The sequence below is a fragment of the Filicampus tigris genome, chromosome 14, assembly GCF_054856515.1.
Source record: "Filicampus tigris isolate MCC_2025a chromosome 14, RoL_Ftig_1.0, whole genome shotgun sequence".
Lineage (NCBI taxonomy): Eukaryota > Metazoa > Chordata > Actinopteri > Syngnathiformes > Syngnathidae > Filicampus > Filicampus tigris.
Genome location: NC_141230.1, coordinates 24,238,306 through 24,264,299, shown reverse-complemented (window position 1 = coordinate 24,264,299; position 25,994 = coordinate 24,238,306). Strand labels below are relative to the sequence as shown.

The following is a 25,994-nucleotide window of genomic DNA, read 5'->3' as shown; positions in this document are numbered from 1 at the left end:
CATTTTATTCCAAGTTAGAAACAAGTACCAATTCACAAGATCACCTTTTAGAGGTCATGAGACTCACTGATTGGATTTTGCGCAGTGGTGGCATCTGAAGGCTCACTGGGTTTTCCAAGTCCTGCCACATTAACAGCGATGACTCTGAATTCATATTCTACTCCTTCACTCAGGCCTGTGACACCAAGAGTCCGTTCCATTAAGGGTTTCCTGTTCATTTTGGTCCAGTTCATTTCCTTAGTTTCCTTCTTCTCAAGCATGTAACCCAGAATGGTGGACTTTCCATCATCAGTGGGCTCTTTCCAGCTCACTGTCATAGCGTCCTTGGTAACGTTGGTAATTACTGGGGCCTCGCACGGACCAGGGACAGCTGGTGCATACATACAGACATTCAAATTATATTTTTAGGTGAATAAAGGGACTATATTAAAAAAGGACCAATATCGGCATACATAACTCTGCTGACAGCACTTAAAGTACAGTAAATAAAGGATAAACTCACTGAATGGATTCTTGGCAATGACAGGGGCAGTGATGAGACCATCTCCAACTCCCCACGTGTTCTCAGCACGGATTCGAAACTGGTATTCGTGACCCTCGATCAGTTTCTCCACATTTAGTTCAAGATTTTCACCCTTGATCTTGGAAGAGACCTGAGCCCAGGTGGCTCGGCTGGTTTCACGCTTGTCCAAAATGTAGTGAGTAACTGGGGCTCCACCGTCCTTCAATGGTGGCTCCCAGGACAACTTCATTTTATTGGCAAACACTTCAATATATTTGGAACTGGCAGGTGGACCAGGCACATCTGCACAAGACACAAATTCCAAATCCATCACTGGACTTCAGTAATCAAAGTGAACACAGAAATTGGATAGGGCCCTGAAGTATTCACCCAAAACAGTAACATGGATGTCAGCGGTCTTGGAGCCACTTGCATTCTCTGCAAGGATTGTGTAGACTCCAGTGTGCTCCTTGGTGACTGAGATCATCTCCATTTGGAACTGGTGCCTCTGTTGGGTGATGACCTGCCCTTCACTTGACCTGAGACTATCATCACCTCTCTTCCACGTGACTTTCGGCATTGGTTTACCAAACACCTCAGCCTCCAGGAGAATTGAGGTTCCGGCCTTCACCTTCAAACCCTTCTGCATCCTGCCGTTAAGTTCGACTCTTGGAGGCACTGCAGTAAACAACAGTACCCTAGTTTATGACTCATCTAAATGTTAGGTGAACATAAGGTGATTTAGGTGTGTCCCTCTCACCGTTCTCAGCACAGACCAGTATTGGGTCTGTGGGCTCTGAGGGTTTGCTGATGTTGACAGCTGTTTTGGCAATGACTCTGAACTGGTACTGCAGGTCGCGCTCCAGGCCAGTCACAGTGTACTCCTCCCTCGGGACGTTCTGGCAAACGGTGTTACACCGCAGCCATATGTCTCCGGGCACACGCATGGCCTCTACGTAGTAACCAATGATCTTGCTGCCACCGTCGTTCTTGGGCCGGCCCCAAACAAGAGTTACGGAGTTCTTGGTCATATCCAGGACTTCTGGCTTCCCAGGGGTATCTGCAACACAATGACTTAGATGAGAAAATGAAACAGAAGCGAATTTGCTCAAAATTTGATTTCACAGGTTTTGAACAGGAACCCACCAATGGGTGTTCTCGCAGTTACAAAATCAGTCTTCTTGCTTGGCTTGCCCTGACCAGCACGGTTGATGGCTGACACCCTAAAGGTGTACTCCAGGCCCTCAATCAGGCCGGCACAGGGGTACTCGGTGGTGCGTACAACAGTGTCGTTGGCCTTCACCCAGAGGAGGCTGTTTCTTTCTTTACGCTCAATGTAGTAACCTGTGATGGGGCTACCGCCATCACTCTCTGGCTTGTCCCAGGCCACAAACATGCAGTCCTTGTTAGTCTTGTTGATTTGACAGTTTAGCGGTTCACTGGGAACATCTGGTGATGAAGAAAACAACCAAACTGAACATTATTTCTGTCAAATGGGCGGCTTTTACATTCAATGGCCATATGATTTTCACCAGCTGTATTAAACTTATTGACACCTTAAGAAAACTGTAGCTTACATCTAACAGACAATCATCACAATGTTTGAGACGTTATGCAAGTTGATTCATGAGAAAATTATTTACATCCATGAATGAATGAAACCTACCAAAGGGGAACTTGGCAATCATCCTATCAGACTGGATGGGGTCCGACACCCCGTAGCGGTTCTCAGCACGGATGCGGAACACATACTCTTTCCCGGGAATGAGTTTGCCCAACCTGCAGCTTGTCTTCTGGCAGGAGGACACAGCGTTCACCCAGTCACCTCTACTGACATCGCATTTCTCCACCACGTAATTAGTAATTTTGCTGCCTCCATCCTCCAGTGGTTGGCTCCAGGACAGAGAGCAGGCATCTGAGTCAATGTCAGTGATCTCCATGGGACCCCCAGGAGGTCCAGGAATATCTATAACACGCGTAGATCAACTCTGTTAAGCCACGCAATAAGTGATTTACCGAGCACCCAGAATAAATAAAGCATGGACATTGACCTCTGATGATGATTTTGAGAGCCTGGACCGCCTTTGCAGAGCTGTTTTCAGCGACCAGGCTGTAGTTTCCACTGTCAGTTCTTGAGACATCCTTTATGATCAAGACACACAAATTGCCAGAATGGTGCACGGCCAGACGACTTGAAGAGACCAGTGGTACATCGCCACAAATCCACTTGCAGCTTGGAGAAGGTTTTCCAGAAATGACAGCCTCAACCCTGAGTTTGGCTCCAGCTCTTTCACTGACCATGTCTGGCATTATGATCTTTGGCTCCACTGGGGGGAGCAGAGATGGGAGTAAATATATATGAATACTTTTCATCGGCGATGGGATCTTAATCAAGGTCATTTTCAATAACTGATCATATCGATCTGATGTTGGAACTTACACATCTGTTCCTTGATCTCGATTGGCTCCCTGGTCTCTGTGAACAAGCTCAAACCCATGATGTTCTTGGCAGCCACTCTGAACTTGTACCTCTTGCCCTCTTTCAGGCCACTGATGCTGATGCTCAATCCCTTCACAGTGGTATAGGCATTCCACACCTTATTTTCAGGCTCCTCGGCCTCCTCTTTCATTACTGGAGGTGGTGGAATTGCTGGGACAGTGTTCCCTTCTGGCAACTGCATTTGAGGTAAACAGTATGAATGCATGACTGCACTTTGCTCCACAAATCTATGTAGCAAGCATTTTAATAATGACAATTGACGGTGGGCAACAGAGAGTGAAAATGCAGCAAAATGACAAACCTCCAATGGTGCTGGGGGTTGTGGAGGAGGTTTCACCTCAATGTACTCAATCACGTAACCGTCAATCTTTGCCCCGCCATCCCTTGCGGGCTTCACCCAGCCAATTGTGGCACTGTTCTTTGTGATCTCTAGAATTTCAATCTTCTCACAAGGATCAGGTTTACCTGAAAAAAATTAGTTGCTCTATTATGACAAATGAAAATGGGATAAGAAACTAAACATGGCTGTGTCTCCGTGCCCATCTGTCATTTTGTGACCAAGAAGTCATACTTACTGACGGGATCAGAGACTAGGTAGGACGTGGGTGACACCCGGGGAACTCCTGAGCCATACTCATTGACAGCAGTCACTCTGAAGTAGTACTCTGTGCCTGGCATAAGACCGCTGACCTTGAAGGAAATCTTGTCTTTCTCAACTTCGGCCTTGACCGTTGCCCATGTCTTGCGATCAATTTCCCGCTTGTCAACGATATAGTGAGTGATCTCACTGCCACCATCAACCTCTGGAGGGCTCCAAGACAGCATTGCTGAAGTCTGTCTGATGTCAGAGGCCTCCAGATTCATCACAGGTCCTGGGGTGTCTGATAGGAGGGCAACAGATGCAAATTTGTTTTTAAGTCCAACAAAACAAACACAGAGCTGTGGTGGGAGAAGGCAGGACATACCGAGGACCTTAACATTGACGAACACAGCCTTTTCTCCAGCAGGACTCTGCACAGTCAAACAGTATTTGCCAGAGTCATTACGCGTGCTATCGGGAATGACCAAGAAGGTCATAGTGTCGATGATGTCGACATGACCCTTCCTGACTACGTTATCGATGCCCATCCTCCTCCAAATGACTTTGGGAGGTGGTCTACCTCTGATGGTAGCACACAGTCTGATGGGACAACCAGCTCTCACTGTTAGTCCCTGTCTTAAGTTGGCATCTAAGTCGATCTCTGGTGCCTCTGTTAAAAACAAAACATGCATTCATAGAAATGTCAATTGATGGATACAGTCAACCAAGTCAGCAGGTAATCAAAGCAATCCTCACCACGTATCTCCTTGGGATTCACAGCTTTTTCCAGGTCACAGGGCAGGCTCATGCCCACCTGGTTCTGAGCTGACACTCTAAAGTCATAAAGGAGTTTCTCATCAAGACTTGTCACGGTGAACTCACAGAAAACAAGCTGAGCAGCCACATTGCAGCGTTTCCAACTGTCATCTTTCTTGCCACTTCCCTTCACCCTCATCTCAACAACATAGCCGATGATGGGTGCTCCACCATCAGATACAGGCTTGGTCCATCCTAGAGTTACAGTGGACTTGGTGCTGTCCAGGACCTTCATGTTGGTAGGTGGTGCAGGAGGCTCTGTAAGAAAACAGACAAGATGAGGTCATGCAGAACCAATACTAACAGGTAGCTACAAGAAAACTAGCAGCGACATACCAATTGCGTCCTGAGCTGTTACAGCACGCGAGGGTTTGCTTGCACTGCCGACGCCAATTTCATTGACAGCTTTCACTCTGTATTGGTATTCATGCAGGGCCAGCAGTCCTGTTACGGTGAAGCGAGTTGTTGGCATTGTCTCCTTGTTAATGGTGGACCACCTTACAGCATGCTCCTCCTTCTTTTCCAACAGGTAACCAGTGACTGGCTTTCCACCATCTGTGTCAGGCTCTGACCACTGCACTGTCATCTCCTCCTTGGAAATTCTGATGACCTCTGGTGCTTCAGGGGCTCCTGGGACACTAAACTTTGTCCCAGCTACAATGGCCTCACTCTCCACTGCAGGGCCAGGACCCATTTTATTCTCTGCGCGAACTCTAAAGATATATTCATTTCCCTCAATAAGACGAGTCACATTAGCCTTGTTGGTGATGACGGCATTTGAGTGGACTGACCAGACACCCCTCTTGCTGTCACATTTCTCAATAATGTAGTTGTAGATCTCACAACCTCCATCATCCTGAGGGATGTTCCATGCCAAATGGCACCTGTCAATGGTAACGCCTGACACCTTGAGATCACTAACCGGGCCAGGTCTGTCCAACACATTGACCTTGGCATGTGCGGTGCATGTTCCTGCACTGTTGGTGGCACTGACGACATATTTGCCACTGTCCGTACGCCGAGCTGAAGTCAGAAGCAGCTTTGAGAAGTCAACACCAGTTTCGATCTGAAGCCTGGGGCCCTTTTTGATCTCCTCAGTGCCATCATCCTTGGTCCATTTGACATCAGGCTGAGGTTTGCCCTTGACCATTGCCTCGATGGGAATTGAGTCCCCTGCCTTCACCACAAGGGTTCCATCCAGTTTTATCTTGATCTCTGGTTCTACAAGCTGCTCCTTGACAACAACTTCAGCTGTGGTCACCCATTTGCTTTCACCACCGTCATTTTTTGTCTGAACTCTGAACTGATAGACCTTGTTTTCAATGCACCTGTCAGCCATAAAGTAAGTCTCTTTAATTGCACCCTTATGTAATCTCTCCCATTCTTCAGCCTCCTTTGGCTTCTTCTCTACGTGGTAACCCAGGTTACGACTGCCTCCATCGTAGTCAGGTTTCTTCCATCTGAGGAAGCAGAAGGTCTTGCCAATCTCAGATATATGGAAGTCAATTGGTTCACCAGGTTTCTCGACGGGGTCAACTGCCAGCACAGCTGTCTTAGTCTCTGTGGATGGTCCAACACCAATCTTGTTTTCGGCGCTAACGCGGAAAAAGTACTCACAACCCTCCAAGAGAGGGGCCTTCATCAGGCGCTTAGTACAGTCATTGGAAACCACCGTCCATCCCCTTTGGCTTGGTTGACGGCACTCAATAATGTACTGGGTGATCTCTGTGCCTCCATTGTCCTCTGGATTCTCCCAAGACACCATGCAAGAGTTCTTGGTCACGTAAGCCACCTTTATATTCTGGCAAGCTCCAGGTGTGTCCAGGACATTGACAATAATAGTGGCTTGTGCCTGTCCACTGCTGTTCTTGGCGACAATAGAATATTTGCCATAGTCGGACCTGAGAGCATCATTGATGACCAATTCACACAAAGGATAGTGGTTGTTCAGCACAGTGCGCTTGTCTCGAGACAAGGCTCTGGCATCCTTGGTCCATGTGATCTCTGGATCAGGTCTGCCCTTAACTCTGGTGATCAAACTGATGATCTGGCCTGCCCTTACAGTCAGAGAGTCACGGCATGATACATCAACAACCACCTCTGGAGGAACGAGAATGTCCTTTGCCAAGATGGTTTCGCTCAGCCCCCGGGGTTCACTCTCACCGACCTTGTTTGTGGCCCTGATACGAACCCTGTATTCCATACCTTCAATGAGACCTTGTATTCTGTAGGCACACAGCTTGATAAGTTCTTTGTTGACCCTGTCCCACTGAGCGGATCCTGACTTTTGAATTTCTACAACATAGCCCAGGATAGGACTGCCACCATCTCTTGTGGGTTTAGTCCAGCAGATATCCGCGTAAGACTTGCTCCAGTCCTTTAGTTTAGGATTTCCAGGAGGTCCCGGCTTGGTGATGGGACGGGTGGCCTTGATGGGATCAGAGGTGAGGGACGGCTCACTGATACCAGCAATGTTTTCAGCAAACACTCTAAACTCATAGCTGTTGCCTTCAAATAAACCCGAAACTCTATATCTGAGATCCAGCACAGGAGTTTTGTTGACACGAATCCACTTCCCTGTCATCTCTCGGCGTTCAATCACATAGCCACTGATAGGACTACCTCCATCATGGTCAGGCAGGGACCATTCCAATGTCACAGCATTTTCTGTGATATCAGAGCACACTGGAAGCCCTGGTGGACCGGGAGGGTTGAACATGTGCTTGGCAATGGTTGGAGGACTCTCAAGCCCGGCACCAATTCCGATCTTGTTCTCGGCGCGAATACGAACAATGTACTCTCGACCCTTCTCCAGGCGTGACACCTTGGCTTTGGTGCTGATACCACTGGAGCTCACAACTGACCACGGCTCCCACGACTTCTTCACATCTTTCTTTTCAACCACATAGTTGGTGATGGGTGTACCACCGTCGTCCTTGGGTGGCCTCCATTGTATCATCATATGATCAGGAGTTACTTCTAAGATGTTGATGGGTCCAATGGGTGCACCTGGAAGATCAAGCACAATGACGTGCAGAGCGACAGTCTTGCTGCCTACAGGGTTGGACACAGTGAGGATGTACTCCCCGGTGTCTCCTCTCTTGCATTCTGGTATGGTGAGAGTGGTGGTAGCTCCAGTAGAATCAATGTTATAGTGACCTTCTGATGTGATTTCTTTGCCATCTGTAATCCACTTGGCAGTGGGGATGGGGATCCCCTTTATCTTGGCAGGCAGTACAATAGTGCTGCCTGCCTTAACAGCAATACCCTCAATGAGCTTCACATCGACTTCAATAGCAGGTGGTACTGAAAGACAAGAAAAGCACCTGTGTAAGGCATTTCAATGAAACCCTACTGTAGTTGTTGTTTAGTCCAAAACCATGACGTCTTACATGTCTTTTCCTGACAGGTGATGGGAACGCTGGTGTCAGGACGACTCACGCCGATAGTGTTCTGAGCCATTGCCCGGAAGCGATAGGTCTTGCCTTCCCCTAGACCGGTAACATGTGTGTGGTTACTGCTGACAGTCTTATAAGGAACCCAGTCCGCCTGATTCTCTTCCTGGTACTCAATGATGAAGCCTGTGATTTCACTTCCGCCTGTGCGATCAGGCCACTCCCACTCTAACCACACCTCTGTCTTGTCTGCATCAGTGTGGTGAAGGTTCTTTGGGGGGCCAGGTGGATCTAAACAGTGAGAACAGATGTTTAGATTGTTAGTCTTGACGTTAGGAATTGTATGCATGATACGGCAATAACTTGACTTAGTGCCTCAATTTACAATTAACATTTTTGAACTACAAGTTGTCGCTTGGTAAATTTTTTGTTTTATGTTGCGAGCCCAAATTTTAGTGATGGGTGAGTTTCAGATAAGCAACCACTCGAGTGAAGTGAAAAAAAAACTGGGATTGTCAAAGAACTGTAATGCCCTTGCTTTGAGGCAAGGAGAGCCATCGTCTCTGATGAACTTTCAGCCATTTATTGAATGACACAAAACAGTCAAACACACGTAAGGAGATGCTGTAGGCCACAACTCCTGCCCAGACGCAGACTATCCAGCCAAACCGACTCCGGCTCCCGATGTCACTCACTAGGCCATGCCCCTTACAGCCACATATTCAACGCATGAATTCTAAAGTATTCACAGTAATTATACTTCACACAACCTGTTTACTTTGTGACATTCTATTCTCTTTTACTTTTATAGAATACTTTGCTATTTTCTTTATTCAAAATATTCAAACGTGTTTTTTTAAGTGATGGTAGAACAAATTAACAGCATTTCAACTAATTTTATTGGAGAAGATTATTTGAGCCATGAGTAAATTGAGCTAGGAGCAAATCAAACTCATAATTCAAGACACCAATGCACAGAGAAAGTGCAGCATTGCACTCACAGAGGGGATCAACAGCCTTGATGGGAGTCTTTGTGATCACATAATCACTCCTGCCAAACTGGTTTTCTGCTGCCACTCTGAACAGGTACTGGATTCCTTCCATCAAATACATGGCTATCAAACTGCGCTTCTTATTGGCTGCAGAGACCGGGACCCACTGCTCAGAAGCGACATCCTTCTTCTCCACAACGTAATGGGAGATAACAGCACCACCGTCGTCCTCTGGAGATTTCCACATGAGATAGGCAGTCTCACTTGTCACCTCAGAGACCACCAGGTCTCTCGGAGGTGTTGGTTTGTCTGAAGGAAAAAAAAGGAATCCAGTTTGAACCAAAGAAATGTTGCTCAAATTTAGGGTAGAAACCAAAGAAGAAAATAGCATTTCAATAACAAATATTGATGTTCTTGACTCACTCAGAACCAGAACAGCAACTGTAGCTGTTTTCTTTCCGGCAGCATTTTCCACCGAGAGAGTGTAGTTGCCGGAGTCGGGGCGGACACACTTAGGGATGAAGATTTTGCTGCCGGTGGATGTGACAACGACAGTGATATGAGACGGCATTTCACCATTGTTTTTCTTCCAGCTGACGGTGGGTGCGGGCACGCCCTTGATTGTGGCACTCAAGGTGATGTCGGTGCCCAGCATGGCCAAATGGTCGCGCGCCATGTTGGCATCCAGCAGCAACTCTGGTGCCTCTGCAGAGGGAAGCAGGATGGAACTGAGTGCTCAGCCTATCGGCTCTCCGAGTAAGTGGTACAGAAAATGGACAGACAGACAGACGCATATAGATTAAGAAAAAGAAAGAAAGAAAGAAAGAAAGAAAGACAGAAAGACAGAAAGACAGAAAATAGTCGTACCCAGTCTGTCATGGACCTTGATGGTCTGTTTGACATAGGCTGGGTCAGATTTTCCGGCGGCATTAACAGTGTAGATCCTGAAGGCGTACTCATGGCCATCACTCAGGCCTGTCACTACATAGTGCAGGTCAGGGCACTGCTCTGGACGCTCATTAGCCTGAATCCACTCTATTAAACCCGGCTTCTGGTACTCTACAAGATAGCCGAATATCCGTCCTTTTCCGTCATGGCGGGGCATCTGCCACTTGAGACTCACAGAGTCTTTTGTCATGTCGTAGGCCTCGGGTGTCACTGGAGGACTAGGCCGTACTGTAGAAAATGGACCACATGTATGATTTTATGTTATGTCATTGCAGCACGATGACGTCTAGTTGCTTTAGTCATACTAACCGATGGGATCTTTGGCCAGAATAGGCTTTGAGGGTTCACTCGGGTCCCCGGTTCCAAGCTCATTTTCAGCCATCACACGGAACTCGTATTCACAGCCCTCCACCAGGTCCTGGACTCTATACTGAGTAGCAGGGTACAAGGGTTCTCTTGTTGCCCTTGACCACCTCTTAGCAGTGGGCTCCTTCTTCTCCAGTATATAGTTGGTGATGGGCTTTCCTCCATCACGGGGCCGGTTCCAAAGCACCAGTGCGTTATTAGCGTACACCTCCCTGACAGACGGCATCTCAGGGGCCTCTGGAACTCCTGCAAAAAAGCCACACCAAAATGTAATTATACATTTGTCATTTGAAACTGGATATTGCCCGGTGGCCTCAAAGTCTACTGTTTAATGCCAGTCATCATGCTTTCTTTTACTAAAACTGGAATATTCTGTGATACTCGTTTCAAGTCTGTTTTAAATGTGAAATGCCTGCGAAATAACAGTTATATCAAGGGATTTGTAATGAGGTTTGTGAAGTGTTGGCTAGTGTGAAGAACTCACTGAAGAGATCTTTTGCTCTCATCTCCTCGGAGTCCAGTGGGTCACTGATACCATACATGTTCTCAGCAGAGATCCTCATTATGTACTCTCTGCCCTCGGTCAGTTTGGGGATCTGAAATGATCAAAAAAAAAAAACTTTAGTCTTGCATCCACATCATAAAAAATATTTGATGACTAACACACGTGCACTAACCTTGCATGTGGTTTTAGTGTTTGCTGAAGTCACAGTGGTCCACATTTCTCTGTTTGCGTCTCTTTTCTCAATGATGTAGTTGGAAATTTCTACGCCACCGCTGTCCAGAGGAGGTTTCCAAGAGATCAACATGTACTCACGGTGCACCTCCACAAAGACAACCGGACCCACAGGAGGAGATGGACGGTCTACGTCGACAACAGAAACTTACTGAATGTTCCTTCATGACAATCACCGTACTAAAAAGATAATCTGCTAACAAAACCTAGATGAATGATTTTCACATGATATAGTTGCCTCCTTCACACACACTTCACATCGTAGATTGCCACAGCCATTATGCCTTGGCCTTTGACAAATGGCTACTGTAAAATGCCAGTTGTAAATATGAAGGTAAGGATGAGTTTCAAGTTCGTACCGACAACTGTGACATTGCAGACTCCCTTCCTGGAGCCGGTGCTGTTCTCCACCACCACCATGTATCGGCCACTGTGGTGGCGCTGTGCCTTCATCACACCCAGTGACATTGTGGTCAGCGTGTTTTTGAACATGATGTGCTTGTCGGCCTTGAGCTCCTCATCATCTCTGTACCACACAATGGACGGAGAAGGCTTGCCGGTGTAGCGACCCTGCAGTAGGAAGCTCTCACCGACACGGACGATGAGCTTGTCACGGAAGTCCAGCTCGATAGTCGGCGGCTCTGGACCAGGTAAAGCAAAGGCAGTCAGTGAGTTCTTAGAATGGTCTACTAGGATGGGTTAATGATATGCTGCTTACCAAGTTCATCCCTGCAGGTGACTGGTTTGGAGCAGAATGACGGTTTACTTTGCCCCACCTCATTGACAGCACTAACCCGGAACTCGTAGGTGTCACCCTCCTTCAGTCCGTCAAAAGTGTACTTCCTCTCCATCAGCTTTTCCTTGGTCAATCGAGTGAACTTGTCTTTGCCAATCATACGAGCCTCCAGGATGTACATAACGATCTCAGAGCCACCGTCAAACTTAGGCGCCTTCCATGTAACATTGATCAAATCTTTTGTGACCTTGGTCACCTCAAGCTCCTCGGGCCGGTCAGGCACACCTGAACATGTGGAGACACGCCATTTATAAAATAAATGTTCATTCATGTTTTTAGGATTCTTAGGAGAACTTTTATTTTATTCTATTACAAAAAACTCAGTTGTCCCTTTTATTCAAACTTGTTTACTTACTCAATGGTTCCTTGACGACGAGCTCAGCTGCTGTCTCCATGAAGGGTCCAATGCCAATGGCGTTCTCAGCGGCAACTCTGAAGAAATAAGCCTTGCCTGATGTGAGGCCAGTAGCCACGGCATTCTGTCTACTGGCAGTGAATGAGAGCGATGTCCAGGCTTTTCGCTCTGCTTCGCGTTTCTCAATCACGTAGTTGCTAATGGGAGAACCGCCGTCGTTCTCTGGGAAGTACCAGTTGATCTTGCAGGCTTCGTTGCTCAAGTTCTCTGCAATCATGGGGATGCCAACGGGCCCAGGAACGTCTGTTGGGCAATGAGATTGAGGTTGAGATTTCAGGAATTGAAATGAAACAAACCCTAACTCCATCCCCAAATGTGCTGACAGTTTCTCAGAGTTTCTCAGAATGTCATTTGATGGTGCAGAATGACCCACCCAGCACTTCCACAGTGACATTCTTCTTCTTCTCCCCTGCAGCATTCTTTGCAGTCAGCGTGTAGATGCCGAGATGCCTTCTGGTACACGCTTTGATGACCAAAGATGAGCTAATGGCTGTTGTCTCCACCTTGGCCTCAGGGGGTAGTGCCATTCCATCCCTGCTCCAGGTGACTTCTGGTGATGGCTGACCTGACACGTAACAGATGATCCGGATCACCCCACCGGCGCGCACCACCATCCTTTCCTTCACCGAGGCATCTAAATCAACGTCAGGGGCAACTGTAGAGAAAAGTTCCATAAAGATGTATAAAAATGCATGAGGATTGTTGGACCACAATGTTTCTGTTCTTTACGATACACTAACCATTTCTGTCGTTGAGCTCAAGCACCTCAGGCACTTCACCTGGTTCACTAACACCAGCAAGGTTGAAGGCCATGACCCTGAACGTATAATGACCGCCAGTCTTTAGACCAGCAATCACAAAGCGGGTGCCACGGATTTCAGTGTCCTTGGCCTGGAACACAAAAAAATGTCACCACAGTCTATTGCAAGTGGAGCAGGAAGAAACCATACATCATGATTATATGTTTTGAAAATCTCCTCTCTTAGTGCATTCATCAAGCAGATTGGGGGAGCTGGGGTTTTTTTTTGTTGTCACCTTGACCCATGTCTCAGTCCGATCCTCCTTATACTCCACCCAGTAGCCTATAATTTTGGAGCCTCCGTCCTTCAGCGGTGGGATCCATTCCAAATCCACGGTGGACCGTGTCCAATCTGAAACCTTTGGCGTTGGAGGAGAGGGTGGAGCTATGAAAAAGAGAGAGCATTCTTATTTAAAACCTACAAACATACTTTTTGTTTGATTACACAGGGTGCCTGTGAGTGCTTACAGATGGGGTCTCTGGCAAAGATGGGATCAGTTGGGACACTGGGGAGTCCAGGTCCTGCAGCATTGATGGCTGTAACTCTGAAGATGTACTCTGAACCCTCGATGAGTCCGCTTACTGTAAACGATTCACCCAGGCCCATGGGGCGGATAGGGTCACGGGTGACACGTGTCCAGCGTTTCCCGGTGGTCTCCTTGCGCTCCAGCCAGTAACCAGTGATTGGTGTTCCGCCATCATCCTCGGGCTCCTCCCAAGTCACAGTCATGGCATCCAGGGTGATGCTGGACACGGTTGGCTTCTCGCATTGTCCAGGAACAGCTGCAGAACACAAGGACAGTTTTTCATTTGGTGGCAGGAGTTTGGAACTGCACCCAATATGAAAATAAATGAACTTACTGTAGAGGTTTCTGGCCACCTCTGGATCACTGTCTAGAGGTTCGCCAATTCCATACTTATTCTGTGCCATTATGCGGAAAACATACTCGTGGCCCTCCATCAGGTTTTCCACTGTCCAGATGCGTTCTTTGGGCTCGCTGGTGACAGGGACCCAGGTATTTCTGTTAGCCACACGCCTCCAGATGACATAATTGGTGACTTTGGAGCCCCCGTCATCCTTTGGTGGCAGCCAGGAGAGAGTCACCCTCTCTGCCCCAATCTCCTCAAACTTAATGGGAGCAGAGGGAGGACCGGGCCGACCTGGAGGAACAACTCCACTTTAACGTATGCATGTATGTATGTATGTATGTATGTATGTATGTATGGAGCATACAACATTTACATACAACAAAAGTTACAGAACTGGGCAACGAAAGATGTTCTGTGTTGACTAATAGCAATTAAAGACTCCCCAACCTTTTAATCTAAAATTGTCTTTGAAAAATCACAAGCAGACTGATGGTGCTGCTCTTGAGCTTACCAAGCACGTTGAGCCTCATCTCCTTGGACGCTTTGCCAAGGCTGTTGGAAGCCACAAGCGTGTAAAGACCAGTGTCGGGACGTTTGCCCTGCTGTATCACTAGTGTGCAACTGTCGTCAGACACCATCTTGTTGATATGCTCATCATAGCAGACCTCCACCTTGCTGTCGGACCTATGGGGTGGGGCCTTGTACCAAGTGAGTGTAGGGAATGGGCAGCCACGTATCCTGGCCACAATACTGATGTCACTGCCTTGCTCAACCTCCATGAACTCCTTCAACTCAATGGATGGAGCGCCTGGAGGTGCGGTGCAATGTCACAGAATATTAACAGTGGAATTTGTGCATTTGTCAACTTCATACTTGACTGGACATGAAAATTAACTTTTCCATTTGTTAATATTCTTACAGGTCTGGTCCTGAATGAGAATGGGCCCAGCAGTAGAAGATGGTCGGCTGGGTCCAGCCTGGTTGTAAGCAAGCACTCTGAACTCATACTCATCACCCTCAGTCAGGTCCTCCACCTTAAAGCTTGTGATATCAATGTCTCTTCTGTTACACCTGCAGTCAGGAGTGGAAGTTTAAAATTGGGCCTACTACATACCCAACAGACAGCTTTATTGGGTTTTAAGATGGTTTACCTCCTCCAGGACTCTTTCTGGGTGCCACTGGCATCCCAGCAAAGTAGGTCAACACTATAATGAGTGACAGGTGATCCACCATCGTTTTTGGGAGCCTTCCATGTGAGGGTCACTGTGCCCTTCCTTACACTCTCAATCTTAAGCCTGGTTGGAGGATCTGGGGGATCTGAAAGCACAGGAAACAGAGGAAACTCAGTTGCAAGTCCCAAAAATATAGCAGAGGCTTAAACATAATACTGACGTACGGATAGGATCTCTGGCTGTGGTTCCCTCAGTCGTCACCACGTAGGGCCCAAAACCAAATCGATTTTCGGCACGGATGCGGAACAGGTATTCCTGACCTTCAATCAGGTCTGGAACCACCAGAGACTGTGCAGCACAGGATGGATTCACCTGAGTGGGTGATATCAGGGAAGAGAAAATTGAGTCACTCTTGTTGGTGTTGTGTCCTCGTGTTTTTTGGATCTCATTCGTCGTGGTTTATTAAGGACCCTGTGAGATTGTGCATTGGGGTCCGCAAAAACAGACAATTCACCATCATTCCTTTTAGTTAACAATACACTTTAGTTAACAATACATGACATCACACTATCGGTTACTTGCGTATGCGCCAACTGCTGTGGCAGCAAGTCCGTGTAGCTCCGTGCATGTGATTTTGATTTTAGTGTTTGTGTTTCTATTGAGTGGTATGTTAAAAATGACAACGAAAACACGGAATGAACTCCTTCAGTTACGTAGGAGTACCGGTGTGATTTTTCATCCGATCCCTCCTGAGTTGAAAATACCCTTCGGCGGAAGTTGAGCCGGTGCTAAGCTAAAGGCGAGGAGATGGAGGTATAAACCCTTCCTACCATCAATCATCATAGGGAATGTCAACTCTCTCCCGAACAAGTGTGAGGAGATGGAAGCCCTGGTCAAATCGAACAAGTTTTATCGTGAGTGTAGCCTGTACCTCCTGACAGAGACGTGGCTCACAGATACTGTTCCGGATTCTGCTGTTAGCATACCCGGCTTCACTATGGTGCGGGTGGACAGAGAGGCAAAAAAATGTGCGAAGGCGAAAGGAGGTGGACTTATGCTGCTTGCCAACAATAAATGGTGCCATTCCGGTGACTTAACTGTGAAGGAGAGGACTTGCTGTCGGGATACGGAGGTACTAATGGTGAGTTTAAGACCTTACTATGTGCCACGAGAGTTCTCCCACATCGTCGCCGTTATTGTTTATATTCCGCCACTCGCAGACCCATCTGTAGCGTGTGACATCATTCACGATGCCGTCGCTAAAATCCAGTGTCAATACTCTGATGCATTCATTGTTATTTCGGGGGATTTCAATCATGTGAACATTAGCTCTCATCTCGGGGGCTTCACAATGTATGTAAACTGTCCCACGAGGCACAATAGTGTACTGGATCTCTGCTATATCAATGTGCCCCCTGTTTTGCTTCACTCGTTGGCTGTTCCACCTTTTCGGCCTCCTGTCTTGCTCCATCATGTGGCTGTCCCACAATTGCTGCTGCGGCCTCTTGTTTTGTTCCATCTTGTGGCTGTTCCACCACTGCTGCCGCAGTCTCCTGCTCTGCTCCACCCAGCGGATGTTCCACCATTGCAGCCCACAGTGATTACTTCACAGTGGACGATGTGAGGGCGAATCTTAGTAGACTGCGTCAGCTGGATCAGATGGAATTCCACCTAGGCCTCTGAAGGAGGGTGCTGCACAGCTGGCTTTTCCCCTGTGCACACTCTTTAATCTGAGCCTTCAGACGGCGCAGGTGCCAAGCAAGTGAAGACCTCTTGCATTGTTCCGGTGCCAAAGGTGGGAAGGTCATCTGGTCTCAAGGATTATAGACCAGTGGCCTTGACATACGTGATTATGAAGACCCTTGAGAGGCTTATTCTCCGGCTCCTGGGACCACAACTGCAGCGGGCACTGGACCCATTACAAGCTGCCTAGCAGGAGAACACGGGAGTGGCGGATGCTATTCAGTATATGCTCCATAGGGTCCTGTCATTTCTTGATGGCACGAGGGGTTATGTGAGGCTAATGTTTTTTGATTTTTCAAGCGCGTTTAATACTATAGATCCTCAAATTCTGAAGTTAAAACTTGAGAAATTGAGTGTGGAACCAGCCTTCATTAGATGGATCATCAGCTACCTGACAGACAGGCCACTGTATGTGAGGCTTGGGAGCGTGGTCTCTGGCACTGTACTGATCAGTACCTAAGACCAAGGAGATGGTTGTGGATTTTGGGAGGCAAAGATCCCAACATCACCCAGTTCAAATAGGGGCTGAAAATATTGAGGTGGTCACCACATATAAATATCTAGGTGTACACCTGGATCGCAAACTGGACTGGTTGGAACATGCAACTGCAGCGTACAAAAAGGGCAGACTTTTCTATCTTAGAAAGTCAAATCTTTTGATGTCTGCAATGAGATGCTGTTCCTTTTTTATCAGTCCGTTGTGGCCAGTGCTATATTTTTTGCTGTGGTGTGCTGGGGGAATAGCATGACAGGAAGGGAGGGGAACCGTCTCGATAAGATGGTCAGGAGATGTGTGTCAGTGTTGAGGAGGAAGGTGGACTCTGTAGGAGAATTGGTGGAGAGTGGAACGAGGAGGATGATGACGACGTCTATCCTCGGTAACAGCAGCCATCCTCTGCATGACACTGTGGCGGCTCAGGGAAGTAGTCGCAGTGACAGATTTCTCTCGATGTGTTGTAGGACTGAAAGGCTCGAGAGGTCATTTGTACCTGCCGCCATTAGACTGCTTAATGGATTTCGCTAATATGCTTTCTCGTTATTACTGTCAGGAGATTTTTAACTTTTAATGTATTTGTTTATTTATATGGTTTTGTGCTTAGTGTATGAATGCCCTTTTTTGGCTACCGGACACCTTGAGTTTCCCCATTGGGGATTAATAAAGTATCTATCTATCTATCTATCTATCTATCTATCTATCTATCTATCTATCTATCTATCTATCTATCTATCTATCTATCTATCTATCTATCTATCTATCTATCTATCAATCAATCTACCAGATAAGATGTGCTTCACCTTTGTCCAGGCTTTTCCCACCACAGTCTTCTTCTCAATGAAGTAGCTCTTCACCCTCTCTCCTCCATCATTCTCTGGAGGTTTCCAGCTGAGTCGGCAAGTACCTCTAGTCACGTCACTCACTTTCAGGTCTCGAGGAGGTCCTGGAAGATCTATGATCCCATTGAAAAATGACATTTTCTGACATTTTACGTTGAATCTGGTTTTGATGAGTGAAAAGGTAGTGTGACTTGAGTGACGTATATTACACACCAAGGACGTTGACTCGCACTTTGACTACTTTGTGTCCGGCTGGGCTCTCCGCATTGATGATGTAGCGGCCGGCGTGGTTCATTTTGCTCTCGGGAATGATGACCAGGGAGGTTGTGTCAGTGGAGTGAATCTACAGTGAGATATTGTCACAAACAATCGCGCATTGCCTCTTGCTTCTGATAAGCTAATATTCAGCAAAGTTTACTCTGAAGGACACCATACCCTACACCATCAGTGTAATTTTACCTCTGAGTCGATTGGAAGTATATGGAGTTCATTTTTCGTCTCTGTCTCGGCTGTTCCATCGAAGGTCCAGGATACTTTAGGCACTGGACGCCCACTGATGGTGGCGGGGATCCTGATGGTGGTTCCAGCCCTGCAGTTCAGCAGGTCATGAGCACTCACATCCAGAGACACTGCCGGCTCAACTAGAGGACAGACACAGAGAAGGATTGAAACAGCTTTGTATGGTAATAACATTGGGCAAACAAGCGACAAAATTCATACCTAGGATGTCCTGAACAAGGATGTCTGCAGTCCTGGCAGGCTCAGAATTGCCTGCAGCATTCACAGCGTAGATCCTGAACTTGCACTTCTTGCCCTCCTTCAGGTCAGGGATGGTCATCTTAGTGGATGGGTGGAGTTTGTCGGCAGGGTTCACCCTTCTCCAATCAGGGGATCCTTCCTCATGGACCTCAATGATGTAACCCTTGATGGGGCTGCCACCATCCCTGTCTGGGGGACTCCAGGTGAGTGTGACACTGTTCTTGGTCTTGTCTTTGACCTCAGGGGATCCAGGTGCAGTAGGAGGGCCTGACGACCAGAAAAGATCAAGATTTAATTGTGTGGAACAAGCTCAACTTCAGCGTTGTGGAACAAAGCCTAAACTTCATTATTCAAAATATTAAACAACGGGCGGGTGGGGGTTTATGGAGGTCAAGACTCACTGCATGGATCCACAGCAAAGCGGCACTCTGTGGACTCACTGGGTGGTCCAACCCCTGCAGCATTGCTTGCTGCCACCCTGAATTGGTATTCTGTTCCTTCGATGAGCTTCAGAACAGTGTACTGCAGGGCCTTCACAGCTGGTTTGGTGACCGGGCACCGATTAACGCGCCCCCAGTACACAGCTCCACGTTCCCTCTTCTCTAGCCAGTAACCTTGTATGGTAGAGCCACCGTTGTCCAGCGGAGGATCCCAAGTCAGAGTCATTGTGTTTGATGTGGCAGCAATGATCCTGGGGTTTCGTGGTGGTCCGGGTAGTCCAAACGGGTCCTTCAGTTCTACCTTCTCAGAGTCACAGCCGTCACTGACACCATATTTGTTCTCCGCCCTGATTCTGAATTGGTAGTTACCATTCGTATTGAGTTTGTAGACCTGAGTGGACAAATGCCAGACCATAAGTGTATGTACAATACAGGAGGTGACATTACTGAACCTGGTCTTCCGTCAGGTAAGTGTGCATGCGTCTGCACTCACCCCATAGCGACGATCAATGAGGTTGGCGGTCACTGCCTCAAAGTCAGATTTCTTCTTGCTGGCATCTCGGCGTTCGACTACATAGTTGGTGATCTCACTGCCTCCGTTGTCTTCCGGGGCATCCCATGTCATGTAGCAGGAATCCACCTTGATGTCAGAGACCACAATGTTCCTCGGGGGAAGAGGGCGGTCTGAGAATAAGAGGACATCAGGTTAAACAAGTGACATTCTGCATAAAGCAGTCCCTGCCTCTGAACGTGTTCATACCAAGGATCTCTACACGGATGACGTGCTGAGCTTTGCCGTAACTGTTTTCAGCTAGAAGTTTGTAATTGCCTTTGTCCTGCCTGATGGTTTCTGGCATGGAAATCGTTGTCCTCAATGTTGTGCGATTCACCTGGTAATTGAAGAGTGAGCAAACACCCAAACAATCCAGTGTCAGGAAATTACCCTTCCTTAGTGAACATGAAAAATCCTAGTCGATCAGGAAGGTGTGCACAAAGAAGCACAAAATGTGTCTCATATAGAAAGAATGCATTCGCACCTCCTCGGTTTCCACTGTCATCTTCTCTTTGTCACATTTGTCCATCACCTCATCGTCTTTCATCCACTTGATTTTCGGAAGAGGAAGTCCCTTAACCTCAGCTGGAATCTCAATGGCGGAGCCTTTCTTTGCAATGATCGAGTTACTCTTGAAGTACTTCAGAATTGTAATAACTGGTGGAACTGTGAAATCAAAAGTTGACACTTCAAATTCATCGTAGTGGTGGTTTTGTTTCAGTTGTCAAAACATTTCACAATTGCTTTGGTGACGTACTTTCATCATCCTGAATTTTGGCTGTGATGGGTTTGGATGGAGCACCATCCCCAACCTCATTCACAGCTTTGACCCGGAACTCGTACTCCTGGTTCTCTGACAAGTTCTCAATGACACCACAGCACTTGGTAAAGATCTTGCGGTTGGCCACTTCAAACTCGTTGCCATCAGATCTCATCTTCTCCACGTAGTAGCCAATGATGGGACTACCACCGTCACTGCGTGGTGGCTGCCAGGCCAGCGTGATGGTGTTCTTGCTTCTATCAGTGTAGTGCAGCTTCTCAGGAGCAGATGGTGTACCTGTAGGGAACCATCAGAGGAAGAGTTTGTCATAAATGTAGAACTGTTGCAAGTCATTCAATTTGCTTCAACGTAGAAAATATGGCAACACCTTTGGGATCTTCAGCTAGAATGGGCCCAAGGTCCGCCGGAGCGCCATCTCCATACTTATTTCGGGCAATGACCCTAAAATCGTACTCCTCGCCTGCTAGCAGTCCCTGGACGTCACATTTGCAAGACGCCACCTCAATGGGCTGGCGGAAGAGCTTCATCCTGGCGTCCTTTCTCTGGACCTCATAGCCAATGATGTCACTGCCACCATTGTCCAGCGGATCGGACCAGGTGAGCGTGATGTTCTTCTTGGTCACAGTCACAGTCTTCAAGTCGACAACAGGCCCTGGGACATCTGCACGAAAACAAAAATTCAAAACAATCTATGTAAATGATAGTGATACATCCAGTAGTTGGGAAAATATCAGAAAAGCAAAAAGCTTAATTCTAAAGAAATTTCTCATCAAATGACACTGACCCATGACGTCAACTTTGGTTTCAGCAGCCTTAGTCCCACTGCTGTTGGTGCCTGAAATCTGGTACTTGCCATGATCCTCCCTTACTGCCTTCTTGATGAAGAGACTGCTATTCTTGCCATCTGTCTCCACAATCATTCTCTCCTTGTCAATTTCAGCATCATCTTTGGCCCACTTGACCTCAGGCTGCGGGCGGCCAATCACCACGGCGGGAAGCTTCAGTGACTCGCCGGCCTTGATCATGACGCCATTCTTCACGGAGACTTCGAAATCAACGGTGGGAGGTTCTGAAACCCACAGAAAATGAGAACATGCATTTTTATGATGACAACGAGAGATTTGCCAGCAATAAGCCCTGCCTTGTGCTTGTACCTTGAGGCTCCTTGACAGTGACGGGGTCTGTGACTCCTGGCGCTCCAGGACCCGCATCATTGACGGCGATGACTCTAATGTAGTAATCAGTTCCTTCAATCAGACCTGTGACAGTGTAGGTCAGCTCCTTGCACCTGAACTCTGTGCTCCGAGTCCAGTTCTTCTCCCCGGCCACCACCTGATGTCCAAGGAAGAGAGATTGAGCTATAAATGGCTCGTGTCAGGGATCACCCAGAATATACTCCTGTCATTGCAGTGTGTCGTTGAGCAGATACGTGAAAAACAATGCAACATCATGATCATAACCTTCTCAACGTGGTAGCCCAGGATGTCGCCTCCTCCATTGTACAAAGGCGGTTTCCAGGCCACGATGACCAAGTCTTTCCCGGTGTCTACGATCCATGGTGTTGGAGGACCAGGAGGCACTGAAGTGGCAGTGGGAATTGTGGCGAATACAGACAGGTGGTTACCATGCTGGTCGTCACGAAGACAAGATTTACATCTACTATACGTGTTGAATATGGTTTTAATGCTAACAAGGGCTTGTTTCAATTCTGAGCTCGCTTTTGTGCATCAAACATAAAATTATGATCTTGTAAGTATCACTCCCTGTAACACATTTTAAATGATATTTTCTGGGACATCGATGATGTTTGTATTCACAAATAGGAAAAGTCAACAATATATGACAGGGCCATGTGTACAGGGTTAGTTGTGGTTGGCTTGTACTTCCACGGTTTGTTCACTTACGGATGGCGTCCATAGCAATAATGCGGTCCGTGGGCTCACTGAAAGGTCCAGGCCCAGCCAGGTTCTCAGCACAAACCCTGAAGATGTAGGTGAGTCCCTCCATCAGGCCGCTAGCTTTCACTTCCAGAGAGTTGAGGAGAATGCGGTTGACACGAGTCCAGTGTTTGCTGTTCACTTCTTTCCTCTCAATCCAGTAGCCCAGAATGGGACTGCCATTGTCCTTTGGCTCGTGCCAAGAGATGTGGGCAGAGCTTGCCGTCACTTCGTGAACTCTTGGGGTGTTGGGTGCATCAGGAGGATCTGATAGGAAAGCGGTGCCAAAGTTAGACTGAAAAGAGCATCAAACAGCTGCAGATCATTTTCAATGCTGCAGCTCAGGTTATGACCAGTACAAAAAGATCAAAACATATTACTCCACTTCTAAAGTCTTTACACTCCCAGTCAGCTATAGATTAGACCAGGGGTGGGCAATTCCGGCCCTCAAGGGCCGGTATCCTGCATGTTTTCTATGTCACCCTGATGCAACCCACCTGACTCAAATGATCAGGATCGTTATCCAGCTTCTGCAGGCCTTGCTGATTATATGATCATTTGAATCAGGTGTGTTCCAGCGGGGAGAGATGGAAAACAGATACTGGATACTGGCCCTCGAGGGCCGGAATTGCCCACCCATGGATTACACTGTAAAGTTCTGCTAATGGTCTACAAGCACTGAATGGTTTAGGTCCTGAATACATTCAAGAAATTCGAATGGAATATAAAACGAGAGGAAGTCTGTGCTCTGCAGATTCAAGTCGAATAGTGGACATCACAGTGAAGAAATATTTAACGGTTATAATATACACAAATGGCATAAGATGCCAACAGAGTTAAGTCAGCCCCCTGTGTGAATGTTTTTAAATCCAGGTTAAAAACTGTTTTATTCCCCTGCTCATGAGTTACTTAAGGCATTTTAAAATGATATTTTTAAATGTTTTTCTTGTATTGTACATTCTTTTAGTAATTTTAGTAAGCTGTCTATTGTGTCTGTACTCTGTTTTTAAATGTCTTCAAATCTGGTTATAAGTCCTTTAAAATTTTGTACTTTTAATTAGGCAAAGCACACTGTCTTAGTATGATTAAATAATAGGTCATCAGCTTGTTTGTTTTTGTTCATGTTGACGCCATATTGTAAATGAAGGCCTTGATACACCAAAAAGACGCTGGACACTTACCCCCTATGGCGTCCGGCCGGCTGTCGGCACGTCACGCTGGAGGAATACATCGTAACGACAGACAGCGATGCTGACCATTAAAGTACCTTCTGCGCATGCACAAGATGTAATATCCTTCCATACCATCGGCGGCGGTAGTCACCATTTCTCATGGTTAGAAAACTACAATCGGTAAAGGTGTTGGCCGGGGACGGATTATAAAAACGTAAACAATGCATTCAGCTGTATTCTTCGCTCACGATGAACTCCCACGCGAAGTAAACCATCACGTTCTTGACACTGTATTGTGAAATACTTACATTGTCAACCCTCGGTCTTGTACTTGTAAAAAGATTAAGGCAGCGGAAGCGTGCTCACTGTTTTTCTGCATTTGTCACTTCCCGCTGGTGCTCCGCGCGCAGATTTGCTAGCTAACAGCCGATCAGGGTGACTAAACGTCACGACTGGCGACGCTGATTCAACATACGTAAACGCCCCCCCCCCCCCCCCAGACGCTTCGAGACGGGTTACGACACTACGACGGTGGTCACTACACCAATCAGACGGCGCTTAAAGACGCCACAACGCTTCACGACCTCCGACGTCGGTTTGGTGTATCAGGGCCCTATGGGTGTAGCAAAAGGATTTGAATCGGAAGCTCGATTTGGACTGCAACTGTATCAAATCATTCCACTTCAAATTATTTGAAAATGTATCGAATGGTCTTTTGTTGGAGAGATATACTTTGAATCATATTGCACCCCATGTATCGAAATACGCACCAAATTACATCCCTAATTGTAAATGTCAAAACATTTGAGATTCTGATTTCTTGTGTTTAGTCAAATCTTCAGCCACATCTATAAAACTTACCAAGGGAGAATAAATGATGAATGGAAAACATGCATCAAAACCTTTGATTAGCATTTTTTTTTAAGTTATATTTAATGCGCTCACCAAACTGGTTCTTGGCAACCAGTGGATCAGAGACCAAGGGTGGTCCACATCCAAATTTGTTCTCTGCGGTAACTTTGAAGATGTACTCCTTCCCTTCAATCAGCTTGGTGATGGGGAAGCTGGTGCCCTTCAAGGTGGAGGTAATGGTGATCCAACCAATGTCATCGTTCTTGTTATCTTTTTTCTCCAGGATATAGTTCAGGATCTCACTGCCGCCGTCATCCTCAGGAGGCTCCCAGTTGCACACCACTGAGGTGTTCCTAATGTCTTCAAATGTGAAGTTGATGGGTGGTCCGGGTTTGTCTGCAACACGAAAGATTCCAGTCATCAGAGCTAAATATTCAAAGATGACCGTTTTCAATTCTGCTTGGTCTAAACCCCTTGACCAAAAACTGGACAGCGTGGTAAATGGCATCTCAAATCCTTTTTTGTTTTGTTTTTGGGACACAATCTACCGCTCCTACTCGTAAAAAGGTAAAACTTACCAAGAACGTTCACGACACAAGAGGCGGTGGCAACGCCGTGAGTGTTCTCAGCCTGGATGGTGAAGTTGCCGTGGTCTGCTCTAATCGCCTCTCGGATCATCAAAGTGGAGTGACCCTTCTTTGTCTGGTCTAAACCGAGGCGCTCACGCAGTGGGGTCACAAACTCTTCCTTGGGTTCAAAAATCTGAGAGAAAGAATAACACCGGCCCTGAATATACCACAAAACAGTGCTTGAAACATATAATACTGCTGTCACGAAACCGACCTTGGCCTTAGCCTTGGTCTTCTTCTTAACCAGTGGGACAAACTTCTTGGCGGGCTCTTTGGTGACATCCTCATTGTTCCTCATCCAGGTGACCTTGGGGTAAGGCGAGCCCGAAATGTTTGCATCGATACGAATCTCTTCGCCCTTCTTAATGCACAAACCAGACTGCACGCGGGCATGCAGGGTGACCATAGGTTTTTCTGAAAAAGCACAAAGGAATGTCATGCACAAATTTCAAATTCAAATTCAAGTCTACAGCAGTCATTGTGACTTTTATTGATTTAGTTGTGATATAACACAGGGATCCAATCACGCTATCTGAACATTTGATACATACATCAAGTAAAGTTGAATTGTTCGCGAAATGTCTGTCATACCGACGGGGTCAGCAGCTCGGATGGGTTGGGTGCTTCGAGATGGTTCACTCATTCCGGCGGCATTCTCAGCTCGGACCCTGAATTGATATTCCATGTCCTCCTTTAGACCTGTCACCACATGGGAGAAACCAGGGACCAAGCTAGGGGTAACCCTCTCGTATCGGTCGCCCTCCTTATCCATCCTCTCCACAATGTAGCCTTGAATGGGGCAGCCACCATCGTAATTGGGAGCCTTCCAAGTGATGGTGATGGATTTGGATGTTGGCTCTTGGGCCTCCACTTGGATCGGTGGGTCTGGTTTCTCTGTAAAGTGGA

General features: G+C 47.1%; 1 protein-coding gene across 1 annotated transcript in view; it reads right to left on the bottom strand.

Moving 5' to 3' along the window:
- ttn.1 (titin, tandem duplicate 1) overlaps nt 1-25,994 on the bottom strand; it is a 156,179-nt gene that overhangs the window by 49,717 nt on the left and 80,468 nt on the right. Inside the window, 50 exon segments of the mRNA XM_086052164.1 lie at nt 68-370; nt 503-805; nt 893-1,180; nt 1,263-1,562; nt 1,649-1,951; nt 2,169-2,468; nt 2,554-2,829; nt 2,943-3,177; nt 3,304-3,467; nt 3,578-3,883; nt 3,968-4,252; nt 4,339-4,656; nt 4,735-7,704; nt 7,791-8,084; nt 8,795-9,094; nt 9,209-9,490; nt 9,653-9,961; nt 10,043-10,345; nt 10,584-10,695; nt 10,777-10,964; nt 11,195-11,476; nt 11,554-11,856; nt 11,987-12,289; nt 12,420-12,701; nt 12,787-12,937; nt 13,082-13,230; nt 13,314-13,628; nt 13,707-14,006; nt 14,227-14,523; nt 14,635-14,786; nt 14,867-15,032; nt 15,112-15,259; nt 17,927-18,078; nt 18,179-18,308; nt 18,425-18,606; nt 18,686-18,991; nt 19,126-19,555; nt 19,658-19,848; nt 19,925-20,054; nt 20,202-20,383; nt 20,475-20,774; nt 20,866-21,159; nt 21,283-21,567; nt 21,653-21,830; nt 21,959-22,077; nt 22,403-22,702; nt 24,553-24,855; nt 25,038-25,221; nt 25,309-25,502; nt 25,680-25,982. Coding sequence (XP_085908290.1) covers nt 68-370; nt 503-805; nt 893-1,180; nt 1,263-1,562; nt 1,649-1,951; nt 2,169-2,468; nt 2,554-2,829; nt 2,943-3,177; nt 3,304-3,467; nt 3,578-3,883; nt 3,968-4,252; nt 4,339-4,656; nt 4,735-7,704; nt 7,791-8,084; nt 8,795-9,094; nt 9,209-9,490; nt 9,653-9,961; nt 10,043-10,345; nt 10,584-10,695; nt 10,777-10,964; nt 11,195-11,476; nt 11,554-11,856; nt 11,987-12,289; nt 12,420-12,701; nt 12,787-12,937; nt 13,082-13,230; nt 13,314-13,628; nt 13,707-14,006; nt 14,227-14,523; nt 14,635-14,786; nt 14,867-15,032; nt 15,112-15,259; nt 17,927-18,078; nt 18,179-18,308; nt 18,425-18,606; nt 18,686-18,991; nt 19,126-19,555; nt 19,658-19,848; nt 19,925-20,054; nt 20,202-20,383; nt 20,475-20,774; nt 20,866-21,159; nt 21,283-21,567; nt 21,653-21,830; nt 21,959-22,077; nt 22,403-22,702; nt 24,553-24,855; nt 25,038-25,221; nt 25,309-25,502; nt 25,680-25,982 — 15,150 coding nt within the window.